At 36.2% G+C, this 25262-nt stretch overlaps 2 protein-coding genes across 3 annotated transcripts; both read right to left on the bottom strand.

Annotated features, from left to right (window-relative positions):
* Window positions 1-438: 438 nt before the first annotated feature.
* zgc:66472 (uncharacterized protein LOC327494 homolog) lies at window positions 439-11050 on the bottom strand. Its single transcript, XM_053621609.1, has 7 exons — window positions 10526-11050; window positions 9003-9357; window positions 7112-7214; window positions 4367-5572; window positions 4148-4215; window positions 3825-3868; window positions 439-2219 (listed from the first exon to the last, which is right to left on the bottom strand). Exons 2-7 carry the CDS (start codon window positions 9297-9299, stop codon window positions 2120-2122), a joined length of 1818 nt encoding a protein of 605 aa, XP_053477584.1. The 5' UTR covers window positions 9300-9357; window positions 10526-11050; the 3' UTR covers window positions 439-2119.
* A 671-nt stretch (window positions 11051-11721) lies between these two features.
* urb2 (URB2 ribosome biogenesis homolog) lies at window positions 11722-25058 on the bottom strand. 2 transcript variants are annotated; one of them, XM_053621607.1, is made up of 10 exons: window positions 24798-25058; window positions 23764-23906; window positions 23311-23487; window positions 19695-23010; window positions 19438-19598; window positions 18344-18454; window positions 17371-17613; window positions 16440-16536; window positions 14012-14145; window positions 11722-12027 (listed from the first exon to the last, which is right to left on the bottom strand). In XM_053621607.1, the coding sequence occupies exons 2-10, from the start codon at window positions 23887-23889 to the stop codon at window positions 11830-11832; spliced, it is 4563 nt and encodes a 1520-aa protein (XP_053477582.1). In that variant the 5' UTR covers window positions 23890-23906; window positions 24798-25058; the 3' UTR covers window positions 11722-11829. The 2 variants fall into 2 exon arrangements, with proteins under 2 accessions (XP_053477582.1, XP_053477583.1); XM_053621608.1 differs by having other exon boundaries at window positions 23764-23902.
* Window positions 25059-25262: the final 204 nt, after the last annotated feature.

The following is a 25262-nucleotide window of genomic DNA, read 5'->3' as shown; positions in this document are numbered from 1 at the left end:
TTAATCAGTATTTAATATTATTAATGAATCAGTTCCTTGTAATGAAACTGCATATAGGACATGTGAATTTATGAAACCTTAAATAAAAAAAAAAAATAAAAAAAGAACTAAAACTGAAAAAAAGAACCAACACTGATCCTTTAAAAAAAACTTGCTTCAGACCATACTTTTTACCTGTGTCATTTCACTTTATTACAAAACTTCACTTATGGACTTTAATGTTTGGATTTCTTCATTTGTGTGGATTTCTTGAGTTAAAATAAAGTCTGGTGAAATTTTCATGTGAATAGCTTAATTGTAAATATATTTACTGAATTTTTTTTGACACGTTCAATACTTATTTCCCCCACTGTACGTGGTAGTTTTTTTTAATTATTATTTATTTGTTTATTTTAAACAGCTTGTATGTGGTATTATAGGTCCTACATGAACACAGAAGTACTACATGCAAACCTCAGAAGCAATGGGAGAGAGGCATCCAATTTGAATTTGGAACTTTATTATAATCGTGCATTCTCTCACACTAGTGCCTTACAAACATGGCAATTTGTCAACATTTTTGCCAAGCATCAACTGAAGTACTACAGGCAGTAAAGATGGCATATAGCTACAAAGATACCCGCAACCACTTCACAAAAACTCAGGGTAACATTTAGATAATTTCACAGAAAAGAGGCACTATTTTCCATAAAATGAAGAGTGAAGATACATTTTTATAGTTTTCATAACATGAAATTTTGTGCTACAGGATATGCTTGTTCAGTTTCACAAGTTGAAGATATTGAACAATAACATATTAGACTAGACCAGGGAGTACATTTCAATCTGACATTCTGTTCAGAATCAGCATAGATCAGCAAAGACGTTAGCTAACTTGCTAAAAACAAAAAAAAAATAAACCAACAAGCAATTAAAAAAAAAGAACAAAATCTTTAAAAATTGACATGAAAAAACCCCACAGATGAACATTCGGTAATGTATATAAATATATTTTTATATTTTTTACTAAGGTGCAGCGACACGTAAGCACTGCCATTAGATCAACTGATTTTTTTTTTTATTTATTTAAAAATGCTCTTAGGATTTAAAAGGACAAAACAGGATGGTTTTACAGTTGAATTTCGGTAATGTTGATCACTTACTACTCAACGTTTTAAAACACAAACATGTATTACTCTTAATTCATAGAGATCAAATACCTTATGATGAACAGTAATAGCATTCAATATTAAACCATTCACCCAAAGCAACTTGCACAATAAAACCATGTAATACAATGCTTTCCCCAAGTACTGCAAAAAGAAATTAATCATCTTAAACATAGCCAATGCTGAGGACACCATTGACGGTACAACCAAGTTTAATACTGCTAACTTCATAGTTGAATTCAGAAATGCTCTTTTATTTATAACACAAAATCCTTTTATTAGTTGATGCAGCCTACTCATATTGCCCACATTGTGAGATTTCCTTCCCCCCCCCCCAAGTAGCCTTAAGGCATGATGCACATGCAAACTGGATTCTTACCACAAAGAAACCAAACCAGCTTTGTTGTGGTGCAGTAAACCAACAAATGAACTGAGAAAATGTGGATCTTGCCACCTGTATGCTTGCAATTACTCTGTATCTTTACTTACGGGTGTTGCACAGATTATATGATTTCCTGGTGAGTAGAAAAGTACAGATTATGAAATATGCAGTATAGATCCAGGATTCTCTGCTGCAAGACCTGTCTCATTTGCTATTTGCTTTGTATACAATTTCATTTAATCTTAATTAGGTATTTTTTATCTTAATTAATTACTCCTTTACATACATTAGGATGTTAGACAAGCTGCTCTTACTACATCATTTATCTGTTTACAAAAATTAGCAAACATAAGACCAATGCAATGATTTTGCTAAACAGCACTGAAAGTTTCAACAGAGCATGCAGTAGCATTTGTGCTGTACCATGTCAGTAAAATAACATATCCCATGGTACTACTTATCTAGAATCAAGTTCTTTCCTTTTGTGTGCCCAAACACAAAGCTCAGAACTCAATATAAAATCAGTAGATCTACAAACATTCTCAGTTCCTAAACCATATGGCACAAACATAAAATGTCGCCACACATTTTAATGCTGTTTGTCTGTGTTTCCAATTTCTTCATTTTTGCCATCCTTAAAAGAGATAAAGCTTTCAGCTGGCTCCCATGTGTTTTTCCATTTTGCCCCACTGTAAGACAAAAATACAAACTAGGCTGATTAGCTGATAAGTTTGTAGAAACACTTTTTAATGCAACATAACCAATACTATCAAGGCAATTAACATGAACTACACAGCTTGGTCTTTAACAGCATTATACAGTGCCCTCCACTAATATTGGGACCCTTGGTATTATGAGCAAAGAAGGCTGTGAAAAATTGTCTGTATTGTTTAACCTTTTGATCTTTTGTTAAAAATAAAAAAATTCACAAAAGTACTCTGCTCTCATGGAGATCAAACAATAACAAACAACACACTGATATTTACACTTTTTTTAGTACACCTGGGTAAGTAGGAACAGGAAATTGTTCAATCATTACATATAATGAGGGTATAAAAATGAGGTAATACATAGGCCAATTTCCCTTAGTCATTCATAACAATGGGTAAGACCAAGGAATATAGCTGTGATGTGCAGCAAAAGGTTGTTGAGCTTCAAAAAATTGGAAGTGGCTATAAGAAAATAGCACAAGCATTGAAAATGCCCATTCCATTTCCACCATCAGGGCAATAATTAAGAAGTTCCAGTCAACTGGGAATGTTATGAATCAACCTGGAATTAGATGCGTGTCTATATGGTCTCGATGCACTGTAAAGAGGATGGTTAAAAATCTCCAAGGAACACTGCTGGAAAATTGCAGAAGTTAGTTGTGTCTTGGGGTCAGAAAGTCTCTAAAATTACAATCCAAAGTCACCTACATCACCAAAAGTTGTTTGGAAGAGTTTCAAGAAAAAGCCTTTACTCTCATCCAAATACAAACTCAAGCGTATTCAGTTTGCCAGACACTACTGGAACTTCAAATAGGATCGGATTCTATGGGCAGATGAAACAAAAATACAGCTTTTTGGCAATAAACGCCAGAGATGGTTTTGGCGAACACAGAGAGGTAGCCATATCAAAAAGTATCTCCTGCCCACGGTTAAATATGGTGGGGGCTCTTTAAGGTTTTTGGGCTATTTTTCCTTGACATTTTGTTAGGATATATAGCATCATGGACTCTATCGAATATCAACGGGTATTAAATGGCAACCTGACTGCCTCTGCCAAAAAGCTTCAAATGGAAAAGCAAAACATGCATCAAAATCAACACAAAAATTGTTCACCGAACACAAAATGAGGGTCCTGCCATGGCCATCCCAGTCCCCTGACTTGAAACCTATAGACAACCTGTGGGGTGAACTGAAGAGAAGAGTCCACCAGCATGGATCTCGATATTTGAAGGATTTGGAGAGATTCTGTATGGAGGAATGGTCTCAGATCCCTTGCCATATATTCTCCAACCTCATCAGGCATTATAGGAGAAGACTCTGTGATACATTCCCTTTGCCAAGGTAACAGCTCTAAGTATTGACAAAAAAAAGGTGCCAATAATTGTTGCATATCTATATTTAACAAAGATTTTTTTTTTTATAAACCTGTGTTTTGTTTGCAATTGTTTGATACCCATGAGAGCAAAGGATTTTTGTGAATTTTTTAAAACAAAAGATAAAAAGGTTAAACAATAAAGACAAATATTAGCGGAAGGCACTGTAGATGACTTTCATGGTAGGTTTATACAGAATAGAGCAGCTTACCATAATGAGCAAGGCATCCACTTGATTCTGACTTCATTTCGACCCTTTTATTTTAAAGAATAGAAAAGGGAAACAGGAGAATAAGCCCATATTATTTCACATAAACTAAATTTTAAGGTTTGCTGTGAGAAATGCTTTATGGAGAGACAAATAAAATTAATTCCATAACACTGTTTAACTCAAGAGTATATATTCAATGCTCTGTCATATTGAATTTAAGGTTCATTATTTTAACCAGCAAAAACATTGCTGGAATCTTATATTGTACAATATAAATATATATATTTAGGACTGAATTATCTGCATTAATTTTCGTGACCCACCTTTGTATTTCTCCATCTAAGAATTTTCTCAACAGGAAACACGCCATTGTATACGTCATGATTGCAATCTAGGGAGAAAAGAAATCATATTGAGAATTTTCTAACCATTAAAACTTGGAGAATCACAGCATTACAAAGAATAGCTCACATTTTGGGATGCCAGGTTAATTTTGAACCACTAATCTAGTTATTTATCTATTTAAAATGCAAAACATTTACCTGACATTTTCCTTTTCCTTGAAAGTGAATTTAATCCTTTTGGTAATTCATCACTTGCGCTGGATGAACCTTCATCACACTCCACACTGTCAACTCTACGTGCAATCAACTTTGATTGGGTCCACTTTTCTGATGGCTGTTTTTTGCTAGAGGCAGTTGGAAAAACTGAATCTTCTGTCCCATCATCTGACTGCCTCACACTTTCACTTGATTCAGTCCCTGAACTGGAAGCCTGGCATTCCATGACAAGATCTGTACAGCTGTTAGATTCAGATTCCTTACTTAACATGGGTCCATTCATGGTTGTACCAGCAGATGGTTTATTAGAGCTCCCTGTAGATGGTGTTGGTTCTACAACTGAGGACAGGTTCTTGGATGGCCCCACAGAGCTCACACTGTTTTTATCATGTAGCAACAAGGGGCCTTTAGGAAATAATGCAGCTTCCAACTGAGCCTCTGAAATTCTCTCCAAGCGAACCTCCACTTTGGCCTTTAATTCTCCGGGCACTGGAAATGAATGGGAGGGACTGGGCCTGTCTTGGGCAATGTCAGAAACATGACCATGGGCATGGATCCGTTTGTGTATGTTCCAGCCACACCGAGTAGCAAACATGTGATCACAGAGGTAGCACTTATATGGGAATGGCTTCTTCAATGCAGGGGGTACACCCCGATGACTGGCCAGAGTCCTCAGACTGGTGAACGTCTGTCCACACCTGCTGCACTTAAGCTTGCTGGAGCACTTGTGGCTCTTAAACTCTGTCCTTTCCTGAAACTTTGTCCCACATTCCATACAGGTATACACACATGAAGCCACTGGTAAATTAGCTTTTGGCTTGTTTTGTTGCTCTGGGCTTTTGTCTGAAGTGCAGCACAGGCAAGGTTTCTGGCTACTCAGGAGGTGCCTGTCACGGAGTGCGTGTGTTACAATGTGGCTTTGTGTGGCAGAATTTGTTTTTTGCATGTATTTTTTCTTTGATGACACTGAACTTTTTCCCTGTGATCTTTTACTCAGAATGATAAAGTCTGTGCTAGAAGATGGTTCCTGGGGGCTGACCACTGAAAGAGCTTGTATCAGAGAGTTTGACAACACTTTGGTCTCTGTGGCGGATGTTTGATGCTCTGAGACTGTATGAGATGCAGATGGACGACCTCTTTTACGTCTACTTTCTAACTGAGTCACCTGTGCCTCTGGGACAGATGTTTCTGTAAAAAAGAAGAAAAAAAAAAGAAAGAAAAAAAAAAAAAAGACAAAACAGCTGTATTATCCAGTAGAGAAATGTGAAACAAAATACATTTTAGGCAATAGATCAATCAGATATAGTCACAACACATGACCCATTTGGACACCCAGATTCTCCTTTAAAGTCTACTGCTACTACATGGAATACATAATGGTGGTTTCCCTAACAAGGTTCACAGGGCAACTGAAGGAAAAGTAGTCTCACAAGAATACAGATCGCCCATCATAATCAACAATGGGAGTTTGTTTAATTTTTTCACATCAAAACCCATTTTAGTGTTTGTTGCCAAATTACTCTTTTTGTCTCCACTGATCACAGCACCCAGTTACAGTTGTAGCATCTAGCAGTTCTGTTTGTGGCTATAGATGAACTAAAAGGCTTTACCAAGGTTGCAAATAATTACAGAGCTGAGTTTATAGGTTGGGACTTCTCTTAACCCAAACAGTGTGTAATGACTAAAGCAGGAACACTAAACAATGTGTCATCAAATCGATAAGTACACTGCATACTGATCCATTATCCAAAACACATACATATTTTATCTGAATGTGTCCATGTTGTCGTCATCTTTCTTTCTTTATTTATAAAGCACTTTCAATACAACTTAAATGTAAGAAAATAGAAAATACAATACAAAGGAAGACAAAACAACACAATACAGACAATACATAATACAAACATTATACCTGTTTAAAAGCTATTGATAATAGGTGCTTCTTAATCAGATACTTAAAACTTGGTAAAGAGGGAGCAGTTCTAACTGAAATTGGTAAGTTATTCCATAGATTAGGACCAACAACAGCGAAGGACCGATCACCTCTGCAGCCTAGTTCTAGAAACGGAAAAGAGACCAAGATTACAGGATCTCAAGGGCCTAATTGGTTTATGGATGGAAATTGCTTCTGAAAGATAAGATGGCGTTTGATTTTGTAAATATTTAAATACAAAGATTCGAATTTTAAAAACAATTCTAAATTTAATTGGTAGCCAGTTTAGCAAGGTGAGAATAGGTGCAATGTGATCGAACCTTCAACATCTGCCTGTCATCAACCTTGCAGCAGCATTCTGAACTATATGTAAATGCTGGATTACACCATAGTATAAAGAGTTACAGTAGTCTAGACGAGATAAAACAAATAACTGAATGATCTGCTAAAAAATGTTTTGCAGAGAGAAAAGACTTAATGTTATGACTAAGGGTTTGTCACCTTGACTCAAACAAATGGAAAGCATCCTAGGCATACTGGATACTGAATTGTAAAATACCTGTAGTAAAGAATATATATATTGATATTTATATTCAGAGAGAGATTATAGATACGTAGTGCTGCATGACCACAATGAAAAGTTGGTACACATCTTTTTCAGTTTGTGTATACGTGAAATTTTACATCAGTTTCAGAAACAATTCAATTTGTTTCAATTTCAATTCAAATCACTTTTAACATAAGATCTAATCTGCTTGTACAGTTTTAAAGCAGCAAGGTCTCTAAAGCTTTACCAGTTGTTGTAATTTCTGGAGTAGCTTTTTGAAGAACTGATATGCTGTCCTGTCTGGTGTCCGTTTCCTCAACTGTGGCATCTTCAGATATTTGCACTTCACCCTACAAGTATAACAATGGTTTTCAAACATGTACATTAAAAGGAAGTTTAGGGCACATGAAGCATATTGACTGATATGGTTAAAACCTAATTAGAATTAGAACAAAGTCAAGATTTAATAATTAAAAAATTTTTTTAAAGTTCCAAACAATCATAGTAAATCATGCAATAAATACACACATGTACCATTCTGTCTGCTAATGTAGCATAAAAACTAAAGCAAGTGCTGTGCTGTTTCATTAATGTCCAACTGCATAATCACTGAAATTAATCAATCAATTAATAAATTAATATTAAGAACTTGAAGTACATTCAGAGTAAAATTCTGTAATTGTTTTGTTTTTTATTTGATATAAATTGGCTTTGATACCTCACAAATTGAATGGACAAGAAAGAAAAAAAATCCCTGTTGGTATGAGGGAAGGGCTTTAAATTAATTTTGTATTTTTGCATCAGCATTTAGCAGCTTGTACCAAAAAAAAAAAAAAAAAGACACCCAAATTGTGTAGCTATACGAAATTAGCACATCAATTACATCATTACAATTAATATAGCTAAACTGCAAGTTGGCCACTAGTTTCAAGAAAACATCCAGCAGTCTGCAGCTAAACCAAAGAGTAACAAATTTAAGACATTTTCAAGTTGTTTTCTCACCTTGTTTCTACTTTAACTTTATCTGTGAACACGACTCCGCTTAAAACAGTCTGAACCAGAGAGCTGAATGAAGTGGTATCTAAAGACATCTGGGAAAATCTCAAACATGGCTCTGCTACAAACTAGGAACTACCAGTTCAATTTAAAAAAATTTGCACAAGCTTTGCTACTACAAAAAAAAAGGAAAATGTAAGACTCCCTGAGTTTGACAGGTGTAATGCAGCTGTGGAGTCAGCATCACACCTATTTTGGATTTTACTTGCAAGTAGATTTTTTGTGTGTGCAACATATTTCAGTGGCTTTAGGAAACATAAAATAATGTAACAATGTGGCATGCAACTGTTACACCAACAGCATGGCCTATTTTTAGGCATGTCACAGTGAAAAATAACCAATAATCCAGTACCAAAATCTCCTAAATTGGAAATCTCCACACACTCCATGTTTCAAGAAATGAGCTGAGCACAAATGTCCATCATACAAACGGAACAAACATACTTTAGCGTGTTCACCAACCCAAACATTCACACTTGCTCAACTTATGAAACCCTCCAAGAAAAGGCTAGTTAGGCAAATAAGGGTTTGACAAAGAACCAGTAACTAACTGTGTAGTTTTACTGCAATGTGTAAGAACCACATGAGATGTAAGAGTAAGTATCAGTGTGTTTTTACACTCATATCTCTCAGAAATTGTCCAGACAACCACCTCTGAAGTGTAGCTTTGCTCTGGAGTTGTCTTGTGGAAGAGACTGTGCAACACCTACAGTAGGTGGCCAGATAGTAGTCCAAAAACATAAAACAAAATATCTTCTAAGGTTCTTTAAGGGGTTCTGAGTACAGATAAGGGTTCTTAGCTGAAAGAAAGGTTTTTGTTTGGAAGCCTTTCTGACAGGGAAATAAGCTGTTGTATACACAGAACCCTCAATGGTTCCCTCAGAGGGATTTCTAAAGAGTAATTCAGGGTTATAGATTTGGCCTTTAATAATTCTCTGAAATAAGCTGACTATGTATGAAAAAAGCCACAAGTCCTTTATAGTTTAACAAACATATGCACCCTCAAAATTAAAGCTGAATACTGCAACTTTGTAGATTCAATTCAATGTGCAGTGCTGCAGTGTATATGGAAAATAGCTTACCCTGCTTTCTGTACTTTCAAGAATCATGGGACTCTGCTGGGACACCATCACGTCATCCGCTTCTGTTTTGAAAGTTACTTGAGATGTTTGACTTCTGAAACTGGACTCTGCGCGCTGTTTTTCTCTCTGTTCCAACTCCTGCTTCAGGTCATCAATTTCCCTCCAGCTACGCGAGATCTCCATTCTCGTCTCCAACATGACGTCAGCAAAAACCTTCACAATATCTGACGTTGTCTTTATCATGAGTCCCTCAATGATAGTCCGAAATTTGGCAGATATGGGGTCTTCCACCTCCATGATGTTTGCTTTGTTGCAGAAGACAAGAAAGTAGGATATATTTCACAATCTTTACTTCCTGTGGGTGAAAAAAAAACAACAACAACAAATATATTGCAATATACAGTATATACAACGTTACATAATTACACAATTGCACTGAGGAATTGACTTGTACCAATGCAACATAAAAAGTGCCATATCAGTGTCACTGATATGCTGAGAATTATCCACCACACAAATATCAGCCAGTCAGTGGTGGTCTGTTTCCATTAATGGATGGAGTAGAAAGTGGCAAACTGTACATAGCAACAGATTAGCCATGGTCAACAACTGTTTGTTGGGTTGCTTCATTTGCAAAGAAATTGTCAGAGTTTTTATATTTATATTTATATTTATATATATATATATATATATATATATATATATATATATATATATATACACACACACACACATACACAAATTCAATACTCTTTATTATTATTATAGAAATACTATATTAATTTTATATATATATATATATATATATATATATATATATATATATATATATATATATATACACACACACATACACACACACAAAATACTCTCTATTATTATTATTATTATTATATTAATACTATATATACACATATATTCAATATTCTCTCTCTATTACATATATATATATATATATATATACACACATACACAAATTCAATACTCTTTATTATTATTATAGAAATACTATATTAATTTTATATATATATATATATATATACACACACATACACACACACATAAAATACTCTCTATTATTATTATTATTATATTAATACTATATATACATATATTCAATATTCTCTCTCTATTACACATACATATATATATATATATATATATATATATATATATATATATATATATATACACACACACACACACACACATACACACATACACAAATTCAATACTCTTTATTATTATTATAGAAATAATATATTAATTTTTTATATATATATATATATATATATTCAGAAAAAGAACGTATGCGCCCAGTGTTGTGAATATGTCCCGTAGGGAGCCATTTAAAACCCAGCCACTGGAGGGAAAACAGGGGTTGCTAATTTTGCTGCGGTTGCGACAACAGATGCTTCTTTAATCAGGATGAACAGCCAGCATCTAACATCTAATGTTATCTACCTGAGAGAGAAGTCCTCGAACTGCACGCACAGAAACACAAAATGTTGCAAACAACTCACCCCAAATACACAAATAAACTACACGCGTCGTTTTATCGATCGACCCCTCCGTGGATTTCTTGGCCCGCTAAAGAATTTTTCAAGCGTACTATGTGCAATTCGTGAAAGATCCGGGTAGAAACACATACTACATACTCGGTTCCGTGTAGAGAAGGTTTGCAGTCTTAAAGAGAGAGTAGGCTATTTGTAGATAGATCAGAATATAGTTACAAAACCATCAACATGTTAAAAAATTATTTTTTACTAAAAAATAACGTTGATATTTTGTCTCTTTCACGTTAGAACGCGTGCAACACAGAACAGTAGAACTAAATGTATAACATGGAAGTTAGTAATAATACAGCAGTTAGTGACGTTGAACGTAGTCTGTCGTGTTCATTATGTGCCATATAAATATGGGGAACATAGGACCCTGGGAACATAGATATGCTCTACTACTACTACTACTTTAATTTTAATAAATAAAAACATTAGGCCTCAACTGGCCAAAGGAGGTCAATCAGATATACTAGTGATAAAGGATACAAAGGATAAAAGGATACAGAGCAAAACAGAGCATAATATAAGCATGTTTACATATACTGTATGCACAGCACTGTCTGTCTGATAATTTTTTCCCTTGTTTTTATATAATACGAAACAGTAATTATTAAATTAAAGTAATAAATTAAATTAAACAGCTGATTAATTATCTTATTCTTCCACAATATGCAGTCATCCCAAATTCCTTTATTTTTCAGCTGATCAAACTCTAATTTAAAAATTTACCAACAGTGAGTTAAACTTGAGAGTTTAAATCTTCATCATAGCATTTAAACTAAAGTTTGTTGCCCTTATTGTTGTTAAACACTGTCATATCAGTACATGTGGTCTTTATGTTTTCAGAAAACTCTTGAGAAAGCAGTGTGGCCGTTTTTGAGGTGCTGAAATCACAATGCCTTGCACCAATATACCCATTCTCATGTTAAACCTGTTCATTTTAAACCACCAACCCCCACCAGGTAGTCATGGTAACTGACTCAGGAACATATTCCTTCAGGTACCACTCACAAACAGATTCTTTTAATGTATATGATGTAAAACATTCTGTTGGAGAAATTATTTGTGCTTTTGAAATTATTCTCACATTAATAGCACCTTATTTTGAGATTAATTAGATTAACAACAAGAAAGAAATAAGCCTGCTCAGCCCATGCTCCACAGAAGTTAATTTATTTCTTCTCCACTTGTAATCCAAGTCAAACAACAGTAATAGAAAACATATAACAATAATTCATACAAAAATCAGTTTGTTGACAATGGGGTTAGACAGTATACTTCTCTTCCCCTTGCCTTTGAGATTTGTGATAATGTGTGTAACTTTTGTAGAGTTCACTAAATACTTCCTTAACACCCATTTGCAATGTCCTGTTCAAGAACTTTATATCCTGTTCGACACACTGGTCCAAGATGCAGTAGATGCCTTCTGTCAGATGCGCCTTGATTTCTGGTCGAAGTGTCACCTTCACACATTAAACAAAGAAGCATGGCCTTCATTACTGATGCAGTATACTATTGTACAAAGAGAAGCATTATGCAGAACTCTAATGATGGACACAATCAAAATAATATATTTCTTACTAGTGGATAATTCTCTTATTTTCTTTATTTGCTGTCAATGTAATGCCTAGATAGGCAAATGTTTAACATACTGGATATTTTAGAACAAAATGTAAGACAGGGTTCTCCACCATCCGTAATCAAAACACCATTTAAGGGAATATGTTTTGGCAGAATGATTCATCCAAATAGTACAGTTCCGGACACTTGCAGAATCTGTATCAAGACAAAACCATAGTTGTGTCCCAAATGACATACCAGACACTATGCACTATACACTCTGCCGTCTAGTGTATGAATTTTAGATGGGTAATATCATCTCAAATGGCACACTTTCAGTATTGTACTAACCGGAAGTACATGCTGTTTCCTGGTCGAGGGCAAATTACGTCAAACGCACATAACGCGATGGCACTAGCATTAGCAAAACAGGCAAACAGATAACAAAATGAATTGGTACATTTTTCTGTTTATGTTAATTTTTCCTTTTATGCCCAACAAGACCTCAGTCCCCGTCAGACAGGTGCGTAATCGTCTCTGCAGGCAAATTTTGCTTATTAACATAGTATGCGAATCAACATAGTAAGTTGTGGTTAAGACTATGGCTGCTGGCAATGTAAACATCTTTTCTTTACGTTCAGCATCTGAGCCTGATATATCCCCTCCCCATCCACTACATAAGGAAAGCTGCGACCCTTGAGTGCATGAAGTGTCCATCATTCCACACTTCATTTTTTCGGTTGAATGAGTGCGTCATCCGGGAACTTAAAGTGCACTTTGTTTTTGGGGGGGTTTTCAGTGTGAACACACTAATCACACTATTTAAATTACAAAATGGAGTAGAATAGTGTACAAGTGTGCAATTTGGGATGCACCTCATGTTTTTCTTCCCTTTTTGAGCATCAAACAGCAAATGGGATCTAATAGCAGGTACAAATTAAAGTTGTGGCCAAATCTGCTGTAGGATTGGTCTGAGAAATCATTCTAGCTGTTTGGAGTTTGTTTGACACTGTGGCAGCAGGGGTATGATCAAGTGCCAGTTTGTGAATGGAGAGCAGAATCAAGGAGAATGCATGGTGACACCTGTGTCTGGGCTGATTTATGTGTGTGTGTTGCAGGAGCTGCTGAAAAAGCCAAACAAGAGATAGAGTGCGAGCTGATAAAACCCATGATTTGGCAGCATTTTGATAAGCTTGTGTGTGTGTCAAAGTGACAACTTTCATTCTTTTCAAAAATTGAGATTTAGAAGTCCTTCTGTACTGAACAACACAGGCCAAAGAAAAATAAACAGACTCGCTTGCTCTCATGCCAGGGAGTTACAGACGCTTTATCATGCTATACTTAATTTGCATAGAATTGAGAATATGTCAGTTCTCAGCTGCATGTTGCACAGGTACATAAAAACTGAATGGTCACCTGCTGCATTGTTGCTTGCTAGTGAGAACACAAGGTAAGACACTTTGTTATTTTTTTTGTGATCTGCCATATCTCATATACCATTGAGAACTCTCTAAAAACTAAAATTGTTGTTTGTTTTGTTGTTGTTGTTTTTTTACACATCAATCACCATTTCTTCAAATATCCCCAAAACTTTAATTTTCACAACTGTTTTTTTCTTGCTACCATAAGTGGAGTGACTGGTAAACTCATTAAACTCCTGTAGCAGGAAAACTAAACATTATTTGTCTAAACATTATGCCAGAAATCGTTTACACATTTAGCACTTTTACTCTAATTACTTTACAGATCAGTGTAATATCCAAATATTTATTAAATAGAGAATTTTTGTGCTACACCACCATAAACTATGTGTACTGATACACAGTTAGTATGAATGAATATTTCAAGTGCTGAGACAACTGTATGACTATGAGCTAAAGATTTTACCTTCTGAAGTTCAGTGACATACTGAGCCACGATGAAAGAGCTCAGGACAGTGAAACTCTCTGCTGTAGTGCCAATATGGGTATACATCCGCTCCACTAGCATGGCACACTTTAAAAGCTTCTCAGAATCCTTTCCTGGGATTAAAGAAGACAAAGATGTATTAATCCTAAGTAACAGAAAGAAATCTCAGAGAAAGATTATAATTTTGATTCATTTTACAGTTAAAACAAACAAATAATACACAGTGGTTTGATCTGAACAATCTGAACATATCTTAAAAAAAACAAAAAAAACAAGTATATCTAAAGCAATATTATCTAATTTTAAAGCATTATCATATCTATTACACAGCAGTGTAGAGCTACTAGAAATGTGCTGCGATGGTCCATTGCGCAACAGGAACACATCTCACACAACTCAATTTTCACAAAGATGCATTCTCTGTCCTTCCTAGTTCGTTCTTTCAAGTTAGCCTGGCAAGACCGGTCTTCACGAGAATGCAAGTTCGTTCTTTGCGTTCTTAGAATTGAGAAACAGCCATGGCTTCATCAATTGACACTCTTCATGTGAGTCATTTGTTGTTGTTGTTTTTTAAAATTTGTGGATAGTTTTTGATTGATACCCTTGCAACATACTACATTATGTAATATAATATATGTAAATACAGGGTATCTTTACCTGTTGTTAATATCTAGGAAGTGTTCTACCAGTTTACTAGCTAGCCTTTGCAATCTTAAGGATGTTAATAGATAGTGATCCATCCATCAAACACTGTAAGCCAGCAATGACCTAAACAGAGCCATCACTGAAGCTTGCTAAGAAGGCATAATTTCCCCATGTGCAGTATATTACAGCAATTAATTATAGTTTAAGCACAACTTATCTGATTAAAAGTACAGTTGTGAGTGAGGAGTATATATATTATTAACTTAGGACTGTAGTTTAATTCTGTACTTTTTGTGCATCCATTAAAAAAAATGCATAAACACTTATATATAATATAAACTAAACTAAATAAATAATATATATTATTTATTTAAGTTTATATTATATAATAGTATTTATGCATTATTTTTTATAGATGCAGAAAAAGCCCAGATTTAAACTACAGTCCTAAATAAAAAATAAAAACTCACTTTCACTGCACCTTGTGGTTTCTGTTACTCACTGTCTTTAGGAATATTGTTTTACTTGTGTTTACTTTTGATCATAGTGTTTTAATTAGACATTACAATTCTTACTTGCGCTCCCACTGTGTATCAGTGCATCAGTGCGTTTACACCGCACGTGAGGAGCAACGTGACCTCGTTACTAATAGATCACTTCCGTTATAATAAACAACAGAATTTACACTGCAAGCGCGCAAATACAACATATAATGACAAACTGGAATTAAACTAAATATTTTAAGCAGCTTGCACCAGTTTCCCCAGCCCCTTGCACACAGTGGAACATTTTGGATATAAACATAAGTTTGTGCTCATGCACCACTGTTTGATTTCCGCGGTGTTTAATATAAAATGCCCCCCTGCCTTAAACGACTTTCTTCCGAGTCATTTGACGATTTCTCCTCCGTCTGATGGTGACTGAGGTCAAGTTGGGAATAAAAGGCAACATTGACAAACAGTAAACTGAAGAAAGTCATTGTCGATGACTCTGGGTATTAGGCTAAAGCTAGCGGCGTCACATTACATGCGTATGACGTCATGCGCCGTTGACTAGGAAGTGGCTTATACTTCTGGTTAGTAAAAAAAATGCTAGTGTTCCATTTGAGATTATATTACCTTTCTAAAATATAGACATGTACATAGTGTATATAAGTATACAGTGTATAGTGTAAGTGTACAGTACGTCATTTGGGACGCAACTTCAGTATTTACTCTCCGAAGCGTGTTTTCGGAACAGTAGTACCATAATGAGTAAATGCACCCCGTGCCGCGCGCAGACTGAATAATCAATAATGAGATTCGTTGACAATGGTTTTCATAATTGATTATTATCGATTTTATTGATTAGTTGTTGCAGCTCTACTTATAACTAAAAATTTCATCCCTTTGAAGCAATGTTGGAGTCAGTGGCTTCAAGTCAGTAAAGTCACAACCATCTGTTATCAAGCCAATGATTTGATGATATGATGACAGTAAACTGGTAGAACACTTCCTGTTTATTAACAACTGGTTAAGATACTCTGTATTTACATATATTACATAATGTAGAATGTTGCAAGAGTATCAATAGAAATCTACCATCAACAACAAAAAAAAGACTCACATGAAGAGTGTGTGTTGAGTGCCCACTCACAAGAAAATCAAAAACGCGCTCGGATTATTGGCAGGGATTTGTTACCATAAGCATTCCCCCTGACCCCCCTGAGGTTGAGTTTTAGCAGTAAGTAAAGTGCTATGAATAAAGGTCTGACTTGGCCCACCTTTCTCGTCCTCCACTTTTTGTCTGCCCTCACGCATGACGGACGCCACCAGACGATAAAAACAGTTCAGGAAGACCGGAGAGGCTTTCAGCATAACCTATGCCCATTGAGAAACAGAGTTTTTAAAAAAAATAATAAATCACATATTGGAGACAACCTGAAAACATTTTTCACAGGAATGCAGCTAAATTCACTACTACACTGAAATCTTAAAATGTTCACAATTAATTTATTTTTACTGTCTTCTTAATTCAGTTGTAACAAGATACATTTTTAACAGAGACAATACCAAATGAAGAATTCAACAAATCTATCCAAAAAGTTCCTAAGTACAATTCAAATTCTTCATTAGGATGAATGATTATTCAAGTTCTCTGTTGGTCTGTGGGTTTAGAAAGCTAGGAAGTCTTTTTTTTGTTTGTTTGTTTTTTAAACAAAAGCAGTATTTTAACTAAATTGTAATGAGTTTTTTTTTTGGGGTGAGTGGAAATCTGGAACAGAAGCAAATTACACTGAAGATTTTTTTGGTTTTCTATGAGTTTGAAGTTGTGTTTTGTTCTCACAAGAAACAGTATGCTGAAGACAATTTTACAAAATAAATAAATAAATCAAACCAACACCAAACACAAAAGAAAGGGCTCTAATAAAATCCTCCTAAATATTACTTTTAAAATTGTATCTTTTTCATTCAGGGGAGGTTAAAAAAATCCCATCACTGTCTGCTTATTCTGGATGTGCTGTTAGTGTACAGAAATGTTTTTAATTTTGCTACACAAGAAACACACAGTTTAAATGTTAATCAGCACAAATTGCGTATTTTTTCGTAATCTCGTTTCTGGTTCTGAAACCAGTCACTTATTAACACATTTTAAGTTGAAGTGAGGTACTCAGGCACAGACTACAGGTACCCTGCTAGGAGAAGGTCACCTACCTTAGGGTAGTAAAGGATGATGGCATACAAGGCCTCATGGATTGTATGGAAGGCTGAATAGTAATCCTCCATGCACTGGTTTTCCAGAGGCACAAACTCAAGAGCTCCCAGCACAAGGACAACATGGTGTGGGTCAGAGATGTGAGTTTCTCCTTGACGGAGCAGAGTGATTAGAGTCTCTACCACTGGCACAGTTAGTAGACTAGTTAGAGAAGATACTTGACCAGATGCTCTTACCACAAACTGAAACAAAAAAAATATGAAAGTAGGCACAGTTAATAAAATCTTATCCTTACATTTTCTGGATGTGCATAACATTTGCACTTTTAGATATTCAAAACACCCCTGGTGAATATCAAATGTGTGATCCAGGACACTTTGAAAATGATTCCATGAAGTTTTACAATTCATTACACATATGTACTAATTATTTATTATTATTATTATTATAAACATTTATTACAACAAAATTACTCCACACAATAAAATACAAATTCTTTCTGCGTTTTTGATTTCATATAGCCAGTGCAGCCTTTCAGACTTTCCATTCAACACACAAAAATTCAAAATAAATTTTTTTATGAATTTAGACAGCAAATATATAACAGGAATACTGTTATCAGTATGCTAGCTTAGCTAAGCCAGTATCTTCCCCTTGTGAAATTTTCAATAGTCACAATAAAATGAAGTCAAATTTAGGCTTATCATGGTCTTCTGTATGACAGACCTAATCAGATGACTTTGTCATATTAATTTAGGCCCAATGGCAGTACCTCAATTAGATTGCTACAAATCAGTGAGACAAGTATTCTATATGATTTTATGACTGGTTCATTAAACCTGCATTTGCAGCATGTTTACTTAAACGTGACCAGATTAAGACCTTTTTGATGTCAGCACAATGAAACAAAAACAAATCTGATTAATAAAATGAGTGAGCACATTTAAACAAAGGCTGCAATGAAATACTCACAACAAGAGAAGACATGATGTGAGGAACAACACGCCAGAACATCTCTGAGGAGGTCTCTGACAGTGAACAGCTGGCAAGCAGCTTTATTACAGTCACCGTTGCAAACACATCCTGTCAAAGTCAATACATATTTCACATATTTTCATTTAGCAGGAATGAATATACTCTTGTCAGTGCAAGTTAGTTTATTAGCGTGTTAAAGGTTGTCGATTAAAAACTACAGGCTCCAGCTAATACTATATACAGTGCCCTCCACTAATATTGGCACCCTTGGTAAATATGAGCAAAGAAGGCTGTGAAAAATTGTCTTTATTGTTTAACCTTTTGATCTTTTGTTAAAAAAATTCACAAAAATACTCTGCTCTCATGGATATCAAACAATTGCAAACAAAATACAGCCTTTTCAAAAAAAAAAATCTTTGTTAAATACATGTGTGGCACAATTATTGGCACCCTTTGCCAAGATAACAGCTGAGTCTTCTCCTATAATGCCTGATGAGGTTGGAGAATACATGACAAGGGATATGACACCATTCCTCCATACAGAATCTCTCCAGATCCTTCAAACTCTGGTGGACTCTCCTCTTCAGTTCACCCCACAGGTTTTCTATAAGGTTCAAGTCAGGGGACTCGGGATGGCCATGGCAGGACCTTGATTTTGTGGTCAGCTTGACACAAATGAGTCAGAGTCACAGCACGTGATCAACAGGAGTCAGGTTTTATTTATCACTTGATGAGAGTGAGGTGAGCTGAATGACAAAACAAGTGAGGCGAGCTGAATGACAAGACGATGGCGGAAGATTTGGTTTCAAAGCAGAATGTATTTCAAATATATTTTTCTCATATGAATTCATGGGGTGCCAATAATAGTTTTTTTATAAACATTTGTTGTGTTTGCAATTGTCTGATATCCATGAGAGCAGAGTAATTTTTGTAAATCTTTTAAACAAAAGCTCAAAAGGTTCAGAGCCTTCTTTGCTCATATTTACCAAGGGTGCCAATATTAGTGGAGGGCACTGTATATACAGTAGTAAAATGTCATGTGTTGTTGGAATGAATTTGGATCAATATCAAGTTCTGAAATACCAACTCACTTTGTAGAAGCCTTCATCAATCTGGGATGCAACAAGTCCACCCCGGATCATGAGAAATAGCGACTGGAGTTGCTCTTCTGAAGAGCTGCCCATCAGCTGATTAAGCAGGTTGCTAAGTGGGACCTCCAGTTCTTTTACTTCTGATACAGAAAGCCATGCACCTATGGGACATGAATTTTAGGTTAAAAAAAGTTAGGTAAGGTGTTCAATGATAGAGGCTTAACTTAGTAACAAGATCATTTCAATTGGATGCTTACTTGATAATAACTTATAAACACTCTGCAGAATCTTAAAATGGAGACTGTCAAGATCGGACACCCGAGTTTTTTCTGAAGCCAAGTAAAATGCTGAGAGATAATGGAGAGATGAAATGAGAACCTCCATGGGTTGAGGTGTTGGGTATATTTCCTCCATAATCTGCTGGCCAAAGCTATTGTACAGCGTCATGTTGGATAACTTGTGTTGATGATCACCATCACCAGTATCCTGGGTCTGATGAAAGACCGTTGCTAGCTCACTCTTGATCATCACAGTCCCCACATCAATAGAGAATGACTGTCCAAGCCCACTGTCTGCCTTTCCCATCAGCGCAGTCTGAGTGGTAGGCCCCATTATGGAGATGATCTTCCCCAACAACTGAGTCAGAAACTCATCCAACTGAGGGCTTTTTCCAAGCACAGACATCATTTCATTACAAAGTGTGCTGAAGGTTACTAAGTGAAGCTGAAATGAGTACAGAGCTTCAGCACAATCCCCAGAGTGCACAGATGATGTTCCAACAGCAAGAGCTCTATCAATCATAAAAGTGGTGAACTTGTCCAGATTGATTCGCATGCTGCTTTTTCGCTCCAGGATAACATGTGTTATACTGTGAATGAAAGCTTGGACTGACTGGAGAAAAGAAAACCAAGATGAGCTGTCCACACTTCGAAATAGATCCTTATCAAAGCGAGAGAAAAGAGAAGTCATAGCTGCCTCCAAGAGAGTACTACCATGTACAACTTTGAGGATTGTATGAGAATTTTTCCCAAGCAAGAGCGAGTCCATGAGGCCAAACAGCTCTTTCAAAAGGTTGACTGGTACTGAAAGTGCCCCATTTTCATTACGTTGCACACAAAGCGTCATGAAGAACAAACCCAGAAAAAGTCCTAAGTAATCTTCAGGAGATATTGCACATGGATTTAGGACACTTGTTAACCTGACTACCTGCAGAAGGGTGTCTACTTGGGTTTTAGATATGGGGATAGAAGCACCAGTTTTAGCACAGTCCATAATTTCTTGTGCTATGGCTTTCAGTCTGTTAAAAGAAGATGAGATCTCAGCAATGCGTCCTTCTTTGCTTTCAGATGCAGCACCAATTTCGGTGCAGGATTTAAAAAATGAGGGACAAAAGGACTGTACATCAGAAGCATTTGGCAGTCCAAAAAACCTGTCTGTTACAGAAGTCACCACTGCTGAGTACAAGTTGGGCAACTCACACAGAACTGTGCTAGAGAGCAATTGTTTTGAAATCAGTAGGAATGACAGATCAGTCTCCTCCATATTGCTTCCCGAGTGACCCTGAAGCAGGGAGTTCAGGATGGTGTCTGCTATGCGAGATGTAACCTCCTGTGTGAGGTGTGGAGCAATTAACGGCAGGTTGGTGGTTACTAGAAACCAGAAGGCCACTGGATAGGTGTCACTATTAACACTGCAAAATTGACGGTCCCACGTTTGGTCAGTGTACAGGTTTACCGAAAGTTCTTGACAATTTACCACAACTTGAGCAGTTTCACAAAGAACATCTTGTGTGTCCATGTCCAGAATAAGTGAAGGTGAGATGAGTGAGTGTCTCTTCATTCTGTGGAGAGCAAGAAGCTTTTGAAGAAACCTGTTCAGTGGACTTGTGACTTGGCCCCCTGATTGCCTAAGTGCTAAAACTTTCTGTACTGTATCAGAGATAGGACTGACATCACCAGTTGGACCATCTAGGGAGGTGTATTTACTGCAATGAATTTGAAAAAGGGTGTCTGCCTCATGCCAAGTGTGAGTAAGGAGAAGACTTGCCTCTTGGATCTTCTCTACCCAGAGGTTGTCTGTAATCAAAACTCCCTCAAGACACTGCAGCAGACCCCTAACAAATTTAAGCATCTCTTCCATTAGACTTTGAGTTTGTCTGACTATGGGCAAAGGAGTGCTGTCATCTAGCGTCTTAAGACTAAAGACAACCGCATGCATGAGAACACTCAGAGAAAACATTTTTAGTGCAGACTCCCTTCTTCCCTCTTGGATATAAGGGAGATCGTTTTGCATCTTCTCCAGAATAAGTCTGCAGATTTCGAGATTTTGGCTAGGAGGGTTGTCCAAGAGACACTGACCTAAACATTTTTGCAAAGCCTCAGGCAACAACTCCTGCCTCAGTTCATCAGCAGCTGGTCGACAGATTACGACCAGCAGTTCCTCAAAGAGTCTCGGCAACTGGCGTAGCTTTGCATAGGTCTGAAGTACTGCACAAATGAGCATCTCTCGAGCTTTCTTCACCTGTAATTCCATGTTGTCAGCATCCACCCAGACTGAGGAGACAAGCTCATCGAGATCTGGTTGTAGAATTTGGTGGTTTAGATCCAGCAGTATTTTCAGGCAGCGGTACCAGGCTGGGATGCCTGTCTGAGCATTATTGAATAAAACCTGAGCCACTTTCCTGTAGAAATTTAACTGCACCACTCCATCATGTATTTTATCTGCAGCTACATTATAGATATCTCCAGCCAAACAGGAGTTCAAAATGTCCTCTAAGGCAAGCAGAGCAAAACTCCAGTTTGCCTCGTTAAATGTTTCTTTGATGTTCAGATCCTCTGTAAAATCAAGGGCAGTAAGAAACTTTGTCATAAGATGAAAGCAAACCAACTTGTTCTCTCCTCCTTCGCAAAATGCATCTAAAGCAAATTTAAAGAGCAGTGCCAGAGAACTGGATTGGACACCATAAAAGAAAGATTCTTTATTAGCATCATGTCCATGGGCAAGCTTTGACAGAATGGTTGCAGCAGGGCAGAGAAAAGTTTTGCCTGTAGATCCCTTTTTTCTACCTGATCCCTGTTGGGATGGGAGAAGTTCTTCTTTGTAGTACTGTAGGTACTCATGGTAGAAGAGAGCAGACTGAAGAATCAAGTCCACTTTGCTCCGGAGCTCTTTGCTCATTTGTTGCCGGATCCTTGTATCATCCTTCTCTGTCCATGTCCTAGAGGTTATTAAGTGTCTTAACAGGCAGAGGGGCTGAAGAAGGTGCTCTGTCACCTGGACAAAAACTCTCCTAGGGTTTCCTTGCTGCCTTTGCACAGTCAAATAGGTGCTGAGTACAAGAAGCAGAACCTCAAACACCTTAACTGAAAGAGGCTCTGTAGATTCCTGTTGCTGGAGTTGAAAACAGGCCAAGCCACTGGTCTTAACCACAAGCTCCATCAGCAGTTCATATTTGGCAGTGTATGTCACAGCGAGGACAGGAAACGCTAAAATCCCTTCACAACAACTCAAAATAGTGTACAGGTTGACAGACAGCGTTCCTGACTTGCTTTCCAGAATCCTTTCATTGATCATCTGTGGAAAAGGAAACAAATAGGAAAAAGACGCAATAATTTTTTTATGATTAGGATTAGTTTGAAGCAATTCTCAGTATCTATCTGAGGAATCTATCTTAGTGTACTTTTTTGACAAGTAAAAAAAAAGCATATTTTTGGATGATTAAAGATTTGGCCACCCAAGTATGCACATATTCAAAGTAAGACAAACTGGCACTTATATATTAAATAAAATTATTAAACATTGGAAGAAAGTATGTAGATTAGCAGCTTAACAGAATCAAAAACCTGAAATTAGTCTGTATTGTGTATCAGATACCTGGGGAACTGCTGGGTGTATGTTAATGGTCTTTCCCGTGTTCAGGACATTACAAAGCTTCTTACTATGGAGAATTTCATTCAGGAAGGTCCATAAGCCTTCCACAACTTCCTGTGGCACCTCTACTTTCTTGCTGTAATAACCGGATAGGGCCCGAGCCACCCAGTCAAACAAAAACTGAAAAGAGCAAACAATGAATGATAAAATGACAGGAATAGGATAAAGGATAAAATGACAATGAAAGATGTGTGATCTGAGAGTTGTGTATAATTTGTGTATTCTTAGATGATACATGTCATCTTAACAATTAGACCTAATTTTGTAGATCATGCAACATATAACCGTATTGTTATCGGAAATAAAAGACTTAAATGCTTGTCCAAAAGGACAATGTCAAACATGACATTAATTAAATCAAAATCCCAAAGCATGTGAAAGAAAATGAATATTAACCTGTTCCTTATTTGGAAGAAGGCACTGACTGGACACCCATGCAAATCGAGCCAACTTCAACTTATCTGGCCATGGTGTGAGATGGCTGTTCAGCTTCTGATGTATGCCAGAGTAGATGGCAGCCATTTTAAAAGCAAGTCTAGCTGATAAGAAAATGAGTAATTATTACATCAATAACTAAAAAGTGCACATACATTTATTAATGGACATGTCCACTTCAACTTAGGAAGTGCTGTTGATTAGGTGATTAATTGAACCAGATGTGTTGGGAGTAGGGAAAATACTAAAATGTGCAGGATAGGGGGTTCTCCACGACCATGGGTTTTTACACCCATGGTTTTGATGGGGTAAATGCATAACATTACTGTGGACGAAACCATGATTAATCCACATTAAGGTCATTAAAGTTGTAAGGGTAATTGACTGGTCACTTGAACTGAATAAGTTTATTAATGCCTTGTAACTTTATAGAAGCATATAAACGTAAATGTAAGTGTAATTCTAATAATATCAGGAAAAAAATATGTAACGCTTAAAATTTAGGTTTTAACTCAGTGTGGTTAGTAGAATAAAAATGCCTCCCATAAATAAACACGATGGTACACGTTTGCTTAATGCGCCTAGTATTTAAACTGTTTTACTATGATTATAAAATACATCTTTGATTGTTAGGGGGTTCGTCATTCATATTTTTACGCGAGTTTTACACTACAGTCCATAGATGCAAAAAAACAAAAATAATAATTAAAAAAATAATAATAAATAAATAAAAAAGCTCACTGGTCTTAATGTGCTCTTTTCCACCAGTATGACTAGATTTAGATGAGCTAAATGTTTACAAAAATGTTAAACTATTGCAGTATTAGGCGCAAGTTTCCACCCTCGCATGATATTTTAATAATCGCAATCATTGATATCTTGTTAAATATGACGTTATCGTGCGTCTATACGGAAAATACAGGACATCGTACATACAAGAAATTAAAATAAAAATTTTTTAGCAATTATGTTCTCTTAACATCCTGAATACTTACAGTCACATTACACACGTGCTCCTGTTTAAGTTTAAGTTGTAACGCTGACCCATGCGCTATCCCCCAGACAGTAGTAATCGACTGACTATTAGCGATTGAGGGTGATTTTTATTATTATTATTAATCATTTATTTGTTTATTTGCAACTCGTGGTTTAAGATCATCTAAAGCATTCTCTGATCTTTGTAACGTTGTCTTCTGAGTCATAAAAGTTCTCAACACTGGCTACTTTTTTATCCCCACACCCCCTTAACGTTTGAAAGATTAAAAAAAAATTTTTTTAGCACATTAAAATAACTATAATTAGTTTCATTAAAATATTTGAAAACGAAGTTGATATAGCCTGACTATGCTTGCTTTTAAGTCACTGAGGTTTGGATTAAATTTAAGTAACTACTAACAATTACTGGGTCCTAGAACATTCTGGGAATGTTTGTTTTTGTTCCCAAAACACTCTGAGAATAA

The sequence above is a fragment of the Ictalurus furcatus genome, chromosome 3 (assembly GCF_023375685.1).
Source record: "Ictalurus furcatus strain D&B chromosome 3, Billie_1.0, whole genome shotgun sequence".
Classification (NCBI taxonomy): domain Eukaryota; kingdom Metazoa; phylum Chordata; class Actinopteri; order Siluriformes; family Ictaluridae; genus Ictalurus; species Ictalurus furcatus.
The sequence above is the reverse complement of the archived record's forward strand: the minus strand, read 5'-3'. Positions and strand labels throughout refer to the sequence as shown.